The 13,864-nt window shown below is 38.1% G+C and overlaps 1 protein-coding gene across 10 annotated transcripts in view; it reads right to left on the bottom strand.

The window, feature by feature from the left end:
- The window catches only part of LOC6040147 (ras-specific guanine nucleotide-releasing factor 2), a 373,188-nt gene that overhangs the window by 292,134 nt on the left and 67,190 nt on the right, over positions 1–13,864 (bottom strand). For all 10 annotated transcript variants that reach the window (XM_038262900.1, XM_038262899.1, XM_038262901.1 and 7 more), the window contains 5 exons: positions 10,654–10,722; positions 10,260–10,427; positions 7,763–7,869; positions 7,375–7,522; positions 48–368 (listed from right to left, as the gene is read on the bottom strand). In XM_038262900.1, the coding sequence (XP_038118828.1) occupies positions 48–368; positions 7,375–7,522; positions 7,763–7,869; positions 10,260–10,427; positions 10,654–10,722 (813 nt within the window). The remainder of the gene's footprint in view (positions 1–47; positions 369–7,374; positions 7,523–7,762; positions 7,870–10,259; positions 10,428–10,653; positions 10,723–13,864) is intronic.

Here is a 13,864-nt window from a genome sequence, read left to right as displayed (position 1 = left end):
ATTAGTTCCAACAACTAAACCCCTCTCCAAACCAATCTCCGCAAAACCTCCAGCTGCTCCAGGTACTCCTCCTCCGCTTCCACCATGCTGAACACCAGGTGGTTCCGCTTGCGCATACTCTCCGCGTGCGGTGACCGGATGTACTCCTCGACGATCTGTTTCCAGCGGCGCCGACAGAGCCACCCCCGGAAGAAGCTCTGCACCTTCTTGATCTTGCGCAGCTCGATCGAGTCGGACACGGACGCGCACAGCCCCGGCAGGGAGGCCGGATCGTCGTGGCTGAGCATCTCGCCGGGCATGCTGAAGCTGCCCCGGCCCACCGGAGTGGCCGAGTAGCTGGAGCGGGTTTCCTTGCGCAGCACGCAGATCTGGAGTGGGAAGATGTGGACAAGGGATTCAGAGAAATATGCTACATAGTTTCTTGCTTAAAAAACATCAGAAAACAACAACATTGCTTTTAATTATACAAGAAAAAAAACAGGACGATGGCCGAAATTGATGTCAAATCTTTGTGTATGTGAATCAAACAATTTTCTTATTTAAAATAGATGGGACCAAACATTTCTCTGATTCGATTTCAAGCAATGTCGGTGAGATTGTACACAAATTTATCATTTTTGGGTTAAATCAATTTTACTACTTATAAGAAGAATCAATTTAAAAAAAAATAAAATTGCAATATAATTAAAAGTGATACAATTTTGGATTTGGTTTTCGGCTTTCAGTCATTTAGCAGTGAAAACAATGTATTGTTTCAATTTCCGACGTTTCGGCAAATTTATTGCCTTTTTCAAGGATTACATTAATTTCCGAACAACACCAGGTTAAATTGATTTGTTTCATGAAACCTGAAAGTAAAGTAAAGATTGCTACCCCTGTTACAGCCCTAAAAAAATGTCTTTGTCAAAAGTAAATCTGTCCCTGTTCCTGAGGAGAACATCCCTGCAGAGTATCGGGGCCGGCATTTTCAAAGCGGATTCAGTGACAGTTTATTGATCAACTTAATGTTAACATGTTAAGGTTAATGTTTACATTCCTAAGGTGTCGTGAAACCTGAAACCAGCATCGAAAAAAACTGAATCCAGCATCGACGAACTTTAAAGGTGTTGTGATTATTAAATCTCTGCCAAAATTATGTCAATATTGCTTGCCTCCAGCCAAGCAAATAAAAAATTCAAACCATTTAAGAAAAAGCAGCTGCTAGAATTCCCAAACCTCACAAAGGCAAAAGCTCAACCAATTCAAGTAGGGTGGAAGAAAGCAAAGCAAAAGAGCTTATGTACAAAAGTCGAGGGAAACAAACAAAAAAAAAACGCAAAAGTAACGCCAGGCACTAAAACAATAATTGACTTCCGTTTTGTCCCACTCCCTTGCTCTTCCTTGCCTGAGCTTTTATCGCCGTTGTTTCATGGACGTTGATACTGCCTAGGAAGCAAAGAAGAAAGAACCCACAACGTGGGAACCTTCGCCAGGATGTGAGTATATCCGGCTTTTTTTTTACGCTCGCCGAGTGTATCTTCCACAACAAACACCGAGATTCGTTACGGGCCAGGTCCGGTTTGGGTGTCTGTTTCCGGTGAACAGAACCGACTGAGAAAATTATATCTTTAGGCAGAAGCAGAAGTTTTTTTAATCTTCGTTTTTTTTTTCAAATGAAAAAACTAATAACAATAAAACGGCTCAATTGATAAAAAGTTCGGAAGCAGAAAATACTATTCCAAAAAACCCAAAATATCAGAAGTTGTTATGAGCACACACTGAAACTTTTTTTAGGAATGTTTGCAGGGCATTAAAATCAGGAAGGCACTGTGTCCTATCCCTCGCCAAGACCAGACCAAAATCCATGATAAAGCTGTCAGACCAAATCTGTCAGACCAAATCTGTCAGACCAAGACTGTCAGACCAAAGAGCAAAAGGTAAACAATCTTGGTCTTCGACGTAGGTGCTTACAAATCGAGAAAACAAAATTTGAAAAAGAATTTTAATTTTCCAATTCAATTACTGGTTTTGGGCTGCAAAATTTAATGTACGCCAAAAAATGTGAAAACAGTGCGGCGTCCTGTACACCGACAATTAAATAAGCAGTTAGACGCAGTTCACTTTAATTTTTGATCGCGTTTTCGGTTTACACCTGAACAATCTTGAATTATTTATGCGGATTTGTGATTCCTCTCGTTCAATCATTCCCTTGATTAAAATACGCATTTTAGAGGTGGGGCAAAACCGCTCTATTTAAGGAGCCACTCATTCTCGCTCGCTCTTTAAAATGAGCCGCTCTTTTGACCGGGTCTTTCGCTCTTTTTTCAAAAAAAATGTGATGTTTGATGTTTTTTTTTTCAAGACTTTATTAGATTTTATTTTTTAAAAAAGCTAAAAACGAGAAGATTCGATTTAAAATCATAGATCTAAACGTTCGAATAATTGGATTTGAAAAGCACAAATCTTAAATTTAGAGTTTTGGAGAACATGCTATTAATTTTACAAAATTGCGCTTATTTCTGATAAAATTAATAAATTTTTATCATGACATGTGTACTGTGAACTCTTTTCTACTTTCTTATTTAATCAAAAAGTATATAAATGCCAAAGTTAAATCGGACAAGAGGCGTTAGGATATGGTTATTGAGTAGTTTTTGGGCAAAATTTTCCAAGCGAAGCATTTTGAATTACTAAAATTTGTACTTCGGTACATAGTTCTAACAAATATGACAAAATTTATAAGCGTTGATATATTAAAATCACGTATTCAATCCTCAATGGATGGATTGAAATTAAATGAATGATATTTACACATTTTAAAATAGACAAAAGTTTTAAAAATTATTCCATCTTGGAGCGGAGCTTTAAAAAGATCAGAGTTTCAAAAAGAACCGCGGCTCTTTTTCTGTGAGCCATGCTTCGTTCACTCTTTTTTGTGAACCGGCTCTTTGAGCGGCTCGCTCTTTTTTGCCCACCTCTAAAGCCGTTGCAAATATTTTTTAAAGTTTATGTCACCCCCCCCCCCCCCCCCAATCAAAATTGGTCCAAAAAATCTGCAATGTACAGCACCGCAAAAACTTTTTTTTGTCAATACTTAGGTATTTTGGAAACTAATGATTGCAAACAACATAGAGGAGAGTGGGGAAACTTGATCCCCGGGGAGACTTGATCCCAAGCCTGTATCTCGTCAGCATGTGGGTAAAACAATTAGCTTTGTTCTAGAAAGTTGTGCGAAATTGAGTAAAACTCATTGTAGAAAACAAAGAAAAAAAATTAAAAATGTTTAGATTGAGTTACACACATTTTTCGAAGAAGTGCTGCTTCCAAGAGATCTTTTTTCTTTGTTTTGATAAGTATAAAAAACACTCAAAAATTATTTAAAAAAATATTTTTTTACATGAATTGTTTGAAAAACATATCAACTCCAAAACCCTAACAGATTTGACGTTAAATTTATCGTCATACTATTTTTACAATCAATTGTTTAAAAAAGTGCGTTTAGGGAGACTTGATCCCTGCATTTTTACAGTTACTAGAATCAGCCTCAAGATTAAATGATTGGGCTGGGTTTTCGTACATAGTTTCCTTTAATATAGTTGTACATAACTTACTGCAGTTTGAACCATTTTTCAAAAGTTTTGTAAATAAAATTACCAGCTTTTGAAAACATGCTCAATTTTAATCTTAAAAAGAAAATTTTAAGTTTTTAAATATTTTACATGCTAAACTTGTTATATTTTGAACACAAACGTACAGGTTTAATGTGAAATTGTGTAACTTATAGAAAATTAAAAGTTTGGATGAATAAAAAACATTTTGCTTAACATTTCTTCAAAATGTTGAAAGGGGGATCAAATTACCCCCAACATTTTGAAAAAGCCGGTTTAAAATATTTTTTTAAAAAGCTTATTCTAAGAGTTTATCTGATGAAATACCCTTATCAGCCAAACATAGTTGAATGTTTAAGCTTTCAATTCATGCAAACAGATCATAGTTTTGTGAGAAATTGACAGAGTTATGTGCGATACAAAAAAAGGGGATCAAGTCTCCCCACTCTCCCCTACTTTGTTCATTCAAATGTTGGAATCATGGCTCGTATATTTATATACTCGTTTTATTTTTATTTTTTTACCTTTGGATTGTTAGTCCAACTGCCTACCAACGACTCCACCGAGGCAGGACCCAGGGAGATGACTCCTACACCTGGATTGAACCAACGACCTAACCCTTTAGGTTAGACCGGGGCCAACATTTTCGTTCCTCTCCGACGGAAGGCGTGGTCAGACAAATCTCGTCTCAAAAAACGCCACCGGAACCGTCTGGGATCGAACCCAGTCCGACTGGGTGAGAGGCAACTACGCTTACCCCTACACCACGGTCCCGGAACCAGCTCAAACTTCTGGTGATGACTCTTTTAACCTTTTCTGTGTGCATGATGAAGGTCGATTTTGTATAAGTTTATTAACACTGGAACGCCCAACGCATGTCCAACTTACACGGACGCCCAAGCCTCCCAAAAAAGGTGGAACGGCAACTTCAACTTGCTGGTTCTCGGGCATAACTCAACCAATCAAGACGATTCTTGTTTCCAGTGATTTGTTAGGATGTCTAGATGATTCTAGAACTTTGCAGAACTTAACTTGAACAAATCTGTAATTTCTGCGACCGAAAACATCGTTCCACCTTTTTGTAAACAACTGCCTCCGCGGAATTTTCGGCGATTTTTTTTACTCGCGAAAAAAAAAGTTGGAACGATGTTTTTAATTGCAAAAATTACATATTTGATCAAATTAAGTTCTACAAAGTTCTAGAATTATCTAGACATGCTTACAAATCACTGGAAAGAAGAATCATCTTGATTGGTTAAGTTAAGCCCGAGAACCATTGAGTTGAAGTTACCGTTCCAACTTTTTTGGAGCCTTGGGCGTTAGAATGTAAAAAAAAAGATATTTTTTTTTCAATTTGCATACAAAAACGTTACTTAATCCACCCTTAGGTGGTTGGTGCCTTCCTCTCATTCAAAGGGTAATGCTATCCAAAATAGACACGCTCGTGGGAAGGTCTTTAAATTACCTATCCAAAGATAGGTCGCATGATATATTTGGAATACGTTTTCATCTAAATATCTGAGAACTAGCCTCCAAAAAGTGCATAAATAACACTTAATTGCTAATAACTTTTGATAGGGTTGTCGGATCTTCAATGTATTGGTCGCGTTGGAAAGGTCTTTGAAATACCTTTCTAAAAATGTATAACATGCTTACAAAAACCACCCTTTTTACAATCTTCCGGACTTTAGTCAAAATCGTTTTTTTAGCATAAATTTTGAAGTACTTTAGGGACCATCCATAAACCACGTGGACACTTTAGGGGGTATGGCGATTGTCCACGATCCATACAAAAAGATTTTTTTTGTATGGACAATTGTCCACGAAGGGGGGGGGGGGGGGTAATAGATTCCCAAAAAAGTGTACACGTGGTTTATGGATGGTCCCTTACTAAACTTCACAATTTTCAATAGGGACTTATGGGACCCCAAGACGAATCGAATGAGACCAAAACGGTCCAAATCGGTTAAGCCAGTGCACAGTGGGCGAAATGGTACCCAAAATCGGACAAATCGATGATGGTTCATCCACCGCACGAAACGGCAAAGGGTCCATTTTGCCCCATTTTTACATTTTCTTGAAATTTGGTCTGTATTTAAAGCGGAGGCTTTATGCGGCCTTCAAAATGCACTTAACTTATGTGAAAATGTCCCAGAAATCCAGTAAAATAACCACTTTCATCTAGGGTCCATTTTTCCGCTATAAAAGCATTTTTGGCCGTTTTCAAATGTTAGGTCAGATTTTAAAAATCTGAAAATATTTTTATCGTAAAGATCAGACAATTTTACATAAAAATAACGATTTGCACTTGAAAGTTTGACACATTTATGTTGATAAAAATAAAATTTATGTAAAAGGCAGTTTATTCTGCGTTTGGGAAAATTGCCCCAAAAGTGATTCTTCAATCATTTTATTTAGTTTAATTTCTATATCAACATAAATGTGTCAAACTTTCAAGTGCAAATCGTCATTCTTATGTAAAATTGTCTTATCTTTACGATAAAAATATTTTCAGATTTTTAAAATCTGACCTAACATTTGAAAACGGCCAAAAATGCTTTTATAGCGGAATTGGGGTTAAATGGACCCTAGATGATTTTTGCGGGGTAAGTGGTTATTTTTACTGGATTCCTGGGACATTTTCACATAAGTTTAGTGCATTTTGGAAGGCCGCATAAAGCCTCCGCTTTAAATACAGACCGATTTTCAAGAAAAAATGTTAAAAATGGGGAATTGGGGCAAAATGGACCCTTTGCCGTTTCGTGCGGTGGATGAAACCATCACCAATCGATTCTCCGGATTTTTTTACATAAGAAACACTATTATTCATACCAGGGAACCAGCCGCGTCCAATTAAGTCCGATTTTGGGTTCCATTTCGCCCACTGTGCAGTGCTGAGATAATCGAGTGCATATTTTTTGGTGCAAAGACCCACATCCCTACACACACACACACAGACATTTGCTCAGAATTCGATTCTGAGTCGATAGGTATACATGAAGGTGGGTCTAGGAGGACTAATTGAGAAGTTCAGTTTTCGAGTGATTTTATAGTCTTTCCTCAGTAAGGTGAGGAAGGCAAAAATCGTTAATTTTTGTATTATTTAATGGATGCTTTTTGACTGGAATGTTCTGTTCTGATTGGTCGGCTTTCTCAGTCGGTTAAAAAAAAGAAAAGCAAAATCGGTCTTCGTCATGCACACGGAATATGTCTTGAGAGCCTTCACCTCAAAATTCAGCCAATTTCGTCGATCCCATCCCGAGATATCGTGGCACCCGTAAATCAACTCGGTGTTTAGAGAAAAATGCTCACAAAGTTTGAAAGTTCACTTTGCGCCTGGCAACATCTCAAGCTTAAACCATATTTTACTCAGTTTAGTCACGAAATATCTTAATGAAACTTGCAGAATTGATTCAAAATCATCTTTTTAGCGAATTAAATCAATTTTCTCATCTGTTTCCTCTTATTCAAAAATTGTTGCTCAATAAGAGGACAACAACTTCCTTGGTTGCTGAGCACCCTTAAAGTGTCGAAAAGATCTATTTGAACAACTTTAATTTACACCAAACAGAGTTTCCGGAAAAGGGTCCAACGACCCAAAAGTCTCCAATTACTGCTACCTTCTTGAAAGGCACATTACAGAACCAATTCCCAACACGTGTGCTCTCACGTTCCACACACGCATGAATAAAACGAAAGACCGAGGCTGGCGCCGAAGCAAACACCAGGCACCAGCCCACCCCCCAAACCCTCGTGTGCACACACAACAACACCAGAGGATACTCACCTCTGCCCTCAGCTTGCGTATTTCGGATGCAAGCTCTTCGCACTGCTGAGTGTACTGCCATTTGGCGGTCTTCTCACTTTCGACGACCTGCAGCAAGTGGACGTGCTTCTGCTCCAGTTCCTCCTTTTGCAGCAAGAGCTTGTTGAAGCTGCTTGTTGAAGTGGACCGGGGGGAGGACCAGCACCCCCACGGGGTTGGAAAAAGGGAAGACAGAAAAAAATGCGAGGATAATTTACGGACACTATACAGCACATGTTGTCGTACATCATGCATATGCTCAAAAGAAGAAGAAGACAAAGTGCTCTACTTGAGCGATTCGTTAGTGATGTTTAGAAAATTGGGTTGAGAACAACACACAAATCATGGAATGTAAATGTTTATCTCATACCTTGCCTCTCGGATGGCGATTATCCAGGCGGAACATTCCGATTCGGTGGAAGCCCGCAGTTCGTATTGGCGTTGGTTTTCTCGACGGTAGCAGATGGTAAAGCAGTGCTGGAAAGAGAAGAACGTACAGATTTAAATCATTCCTTTGGGAACCAACAACGAGAGAGGTACTCCTCGATATTAGCTCCTGAAAGTGCTAAAAAATACAAAAATGCCTCACGGCAAGAAAAAGAGGCGGTCCTCACCAGCAGGATCGGCAGATTTGAAGAAGCTAAAGAATGCCGATGCGCTACCTGCAAAGCCAGGCAGTTTGAGCAAGGACGCTCAAAAATTGTCTGGAATCCAGTTTGCTACCCTTCCTGTGGACGTGAGCGAGAAGGAAGAATTTGAACGACGGGAAAAGTTGCCACCCATTTTTTCGGATTCGGTGCGAAAGTGGCTGACCATCAAATGAAATGAAAACAATTTGAAACGCATTTTTCTGCATTGATTAAAAATATTTTGAATTTTTATGAAATTCCAATGTACAGAACCGCAAAAAAAAATTTTTTTTTGTTGCAAAAAATGAATTTTCGTCAATACCTAGGTTTTTTTGAAACTAATGATTGCAAAACAACTGGACAGGTGTACAATGCATTTTTAAACACTTGTTTAATTAATATTTTAAAACCGTAGCTCGTTGATTCAATTTTAAAACTTTTTTTTATTTTTTTTTGCCCCACCCCCTCAACTTTGGTCAGAGTCGAGGGACATAAACTTAGAAAAATATTTGCAAGGGCCTAAGTTCGAATCGGAAATAGGACTGCATTTTCGGGTTCTGTGGACAATTTGACAATCAGAACAGTTAGTTTACAAGTTTTTAGTATTAAAAAGTTTCTACAGATTTATGAGCATTTTCAGTGAAAAAAGATATTACGTAAATTTGAAAAAAAAATCAAATCATGCTATAAAATTTGTTTTGATGCCATCAAATTTTTTTATTTTAATAAAAGAATCTATATCTAATAAATTCATATCAAACTTAGATCTTTTTATTTACATAACCTCAAATTTACCAAAAAAAATTGTGTGAGTTCATTTTCGATTGCGAATTAATAATTTTCTATAATTTTCTTGAACAAATATTTTTGAAATATTGTTAAACAATATTTCAAAGTTTTCCTAAAATCTTATTTTTTCAATTATAAATAACTTTAAAAGTTGCTATGCTATAGAAATCTTGAAGAGCTCTTGAAAAAGTCCTGAAACTTTTTGCTACTTGGGTAGACTCCATCACAAGTAATGCCTTTTTAGTCCTTAAGCATTTTTGGTTCAAATATGTGTCATATAGACCCGAAGACCATGCCAGGGTAAAAAAAATAAAAATCACGTAATCTGGGGTGAATCGGGACTATAGTCTGAATAAGGACAGCAGTTATTAGAGCACTGACAGCTTTGTAATTTGGAAATAGATGTACACATTTTGTTGGCCTGTGTCTGTTCTAACCGAAACCAACCAGAAAAATCAAAATATTGTGCTCCAACATGGTTAAAACTGCTGTCCCAATTCGCCCCATGTGTCTCGATTGACCCCAGTTTACAGTACTTGAGGAATTAAACTGTAACTATTATTCCTAAAAAGTTTTAATCTTACAACTTTGCCGAGGACACGAAATTGATCAGAAAATTCCTTCCAAGATTCAGATTTTCTATTCACATGCACATTTTGTACGACCAGCATGGAATTAAGTTTCATCCAAATGAAAAAAATATATTTTAGATCTCCAAACAATTTGAGAAATACTAGAGAGAGTTACTCAATTCACTTATTTTAATTTGTTTTTGATTTCAAACAACCAAATTCAAATCAGCATCCAGAGCACTTAGTCAAAATACAAGTTGAAAATTGATAGATTTTTGTCAAAATCTAAATATATTTTCAATTTCTGCTCTGGCAATCTACTCTAATTGATGTTGAAAAATATATAATTTAGGTCAAAATTTTTTTAATTTCAATTCGAATGCTCGTCACCAGCAAGAGCATAAATGTCAATTATTTGAACACACATTTTTGCTAGTGATTATTTCTTGACTTTTAAATAGGAATTGAATGATTCCCTTCCTATAATTGCCGCTTTGTTAGCAACGAGTATCCAATTTCTCAGAAGATGACATCCCCATTGATTGAAAGTTTGCGACATTCAACACTTCTTGCGTAACTTCAGCATTATCCGGGCTTCTTTTTTTTCCTTTCCGATGAAATCGCCATTTAACAAACTCAGCAACTCGTGCTTCAAACAGTTTCCAATTTCAAAGCCAATTGCTTTATTGATGCAGTTCAATTGCAACTCTGTGGAACGGTTGTGCAACAGCAAAACCAAGTAAAATTTATTGCTCTATTGAAAGAGATTTCCAGTTTCCACGAAAATCTGGATTGGAAAATTTCCACTCAAGCGTTTGATCTAATGTATCATAAATTTCACCGCTCTGATTCATGGTTCCACGAAATCACCGCTCACCTGTAGCTTCTCCTCCTTGATGGCCTTGGAGCCCTGTCCGCCGCCACTGCTGATCGGCGGACCGGACAACGAGGGGGCTGAAACAAGCCGTTCGCAGTAGCATCCTTCCAGAAAGATCAGCCCGGACGGCCGGCTGGACTGTTCCGACTCGTAGTAGAACAGCAAGTTCTGTGAAGGGGGGAAACAACATCGATTCATTAAAGGAAATTTCCATTTGCATTTTAAATTGACCGTTTTTTTTTCTCGCTGGCCAGGGTCAACCTTGATGGCACAGGAAATGAAGCATTTTTCAGCACGGGAAATGCATAATTAACCTGGTCCCCCGTGTTACGGCGAGTGTGTGTGTGTAGTCATACTGACCTTCCCGAATGGAAAGCACTGGGGTGAAACTCACCTGGTACAGGACGAACCACCGCATCTGCCATTTGTTGTTGTCCGCTGTTCGTTTGTGCAAGTAGCCATGCTGAAAAATTAAACGGAAAACGGAATGCAAATTAGTGCGAATTAAATTTTGCAATATTTACTGCCTCAATTGGGTGGAATTTAAATACGAGTTCGTAGAAGCCTAATTACGCCACTAACAAGCTTAATCATTTTGGAATTATTTTGTTTAAACCAAATTACCCAACTCCAGCGCAAATCTTATTAATAGCAATCTAATCAATTGCTATTCAGCCGCTTGGATTGTGTGGCAACTTTGTGGCCAAATTAATAATGATGCGATCCATCATTACGGCATGCCCCAGAGGTTACCAAGAAAAATAAAATATCCAATTAACGAAAACAGCAGGATCGAGGACATAATCGGATAGCGTTTCGAAGCGTGGAAGCTTGTAGTATAGCTGGATGGGTTGAAAATACTTCGGAGTATTAAAGAGAAACTCGTTTAGATGCATAGTGGTCACAAAATAATGTGCAAATGTGCAGGGAATTTTCAGAACAAACACTTCTGGATATATTTTTGAATTTGGAGTTCGGAAAACATTTCACGGTGAAACCCAAAATTTATTTGTGATAAATTGAATTAAAACATGTTAATCAAGTGTTTCAACCATAGTTAAATAAAAACATGCCCTTTTGAACTCGTGTGCAAGTTAGTCTGGGTAGTTATTTGCAATCTCACATGAAATTGGAAAAAGTTCAATCCAGCCAGGTATTTTTTTTTTTAAATTAACCCCTTCATTTTGTTTTTTGCGAGAGTATAGTCCTCTCGCGTGTTCATTCGTTAATTGGAACAGTTCATCCTATTGAGTGGCTTATATGGACAAATGACCGGCACTTAGTCACCGGACCATGGTTGCCCATACCGCAAAGGCACGGTTCAATATGCCAAAGGTCTTGGGTTCGAGTCTCGGTACCGGTACTTTTTATTTTTTGATAGATGAACTTTTTTTGAAGATGAACCCATGAGTAAAGCACTCTCGGTAATTTTGGGATTTATCCTCTCAGTCCGCACACAGTACCATTTTACTACCGAATCGTGCTCTTTATCCTCTCGTATGCCGATGTCCAGTTCTGGGTGTAGATATGATCTTCCCAGGATTTTGCTTAGAACTCTTGATGAAATAGAAATTTAGCATTTCCGTGATATTTCAATTTCAATTTTCAATTTAGTTTTTATTAACGAAATACTCAATTCACAAATTGTTACAATTAAATCTGATAGAGTTTTGGAGATCCTTTTAGCTATGTTTTAATAATGTTTGTCTATGGGCACAAATTTCTAGAAAAAAAACCTATAGAACTGCTATAGAAAGAGGATAGTTGGATAAAAACTTTTAAAACACTTGTGGCTTGGAAAAAAGGATGGAAATGCATTTTTCATTGTAACTTAGCGTAAACGCGTCTGTTCCGTATTGTTGAAACCTCCCCCCCCCCTTCCCCCCCAGCTGGGAGGAAACGCTGGAGTATTCCGGTCAGCCGCGTCAGCTGCAGTAACGATTGATCTTGATCTCGGAGCTGGCCGGGTCGCTGGAGGTGGCCGTGGAGCGAGGTAGGCCTTTCTCGCGGCACAGCCACGGAAGTTTGCTGTGTAGTTGCCATCGCAGTTCACGCACTTGACACGTGACCGTCGCATTCACTCGCCTCATTTAACGCAGCGTGGTTGGAGGTTGCAGTTTCTTGAGCCATGACCGAATCGTTGGGAACGGTCGCATTGAGCTGCGTCCGGAGAGTTCTTAGGAAAATACCTCCAAGTCACCCAAAAGCCATCGAACTTTTTTGTATCCGCCGGAGGTTTTAAAGCTTCTGGGACTCCCTGCGATGCGCTCGTGCTCTGTGCCCCAGATTCTCGTGCAGCTCATCTCGGTTCTTCAAGCTGGAATCGTGTAGATAGCGTGGAGAGGGGGTGAGGGGAGGTCGACGCTCCCGCGGACCACGTGGTACAGAAAACCTTTGGGTGCTGGAGTAGAGGTCAAAGGTAGTCCGTATAGGTCAGTGTTTCTCAACCTATATTGATCCATTCCCCCTAGGCTGAATTTTAAGAACTTCATTGAAATTTAGAAGTTTATTTGAAAAAATATTGTCTTTTGCTCCCTGATTTTTCGGATCAACTTTGAAGCGGGGAGTGACAAAAACATTAAGTAAAATCTGTACCAGCCTTATAGTATTATCAAAAAAAAAAAATCACGGAATTTTTCATTCATTTCGATTAACATTTTTGAATTCTAGTTTTAGTCAGCTTTATTTTTAAAACACCTGCAAAATGAATGATGTTTTAACTTATCAAAGAAATACACATATATTTCAAATATATTGTAAGCTTTAAAGGTTAAAAACACTCTCATACAAAGAAAAAAAAAACATTGTAATATTACATCTGTCAGAAAAAATATGTAACTCTGGTGTAATATCGCTTTTTCAGTCTCGACTTTCTGACCTTGTCGTTCGCTGGTTGAAGTGGAAGAGACCGCGAGTGTTATGCAAGAGCAAAATTCTAATCATACCAATTTATGGTACACAGAAAAAATCAGATGGTAAAATCGCATGAAAAAGCGTGCACATCACCTTCGTCAAAAAAGACACTTAATACTACACGCTGCATGTACATTTTTTGTAAACACAAAAAAGAGGCATCCGACGGGACACAAACCCAGCATCTACAGTAAGGACTGGCGCCTTAGCCCGCTCGGCCATCAGACCAATGAAGAATGGAAAGGATAAACGCATATATGAGCTTGACATTTCCGTCAAGTAGGTTTCCCATACTGATGGGCTACATATTTCAGGGTGTATTATTACATAGAATTTAATAAAATAATGCAAAATTTATTATACATCCAGGCCTTTTACACGCAGCTGGGATTACTACTTTAATTGCTGTGTATCGAAATGACTTTGCGGTTTGGTTGAGCGTTTTAGCAGAATGCATTGCTATGAATACAAAGAGACGAGTTGTTCCTTTTAATACTGCTATATATTTTTAATATCTTGACAGATACGTATTTTGTCTACTACTAGCAGACTTCATCCGTGTTTCTGTCGAGAACAGAAAACTAATGAAGTCTGCAAGTAGTAGACGAATTACGTTTCTGTCAAGATATTTAAAATATATAGCGGAATTAAAAGGAACAACTCGTCTCTTTGTATTCATAGAAATGACTTTC

This window comes from Culex quinquefasciatus, chromosome 3 (assembly GCF_015732765.1).
Source record: "Culex quinquefasciatus strain JHB chromosome 3, VPISU_Cqui_1.0_pri_paternal, whole genome shotgun sequence".
NCBI classification, from domain to species: domain Eukaryota; kingdom Metazoa; phylum Arthropoda; class Insecta; order Diptera; family Culicidae; genus Culex; species Culex quinquefasciatus.
Note: the sequence above shows the minus strand (reverse complement) of the source record. Positions and strands in the feature narration are given on the sequence as shown.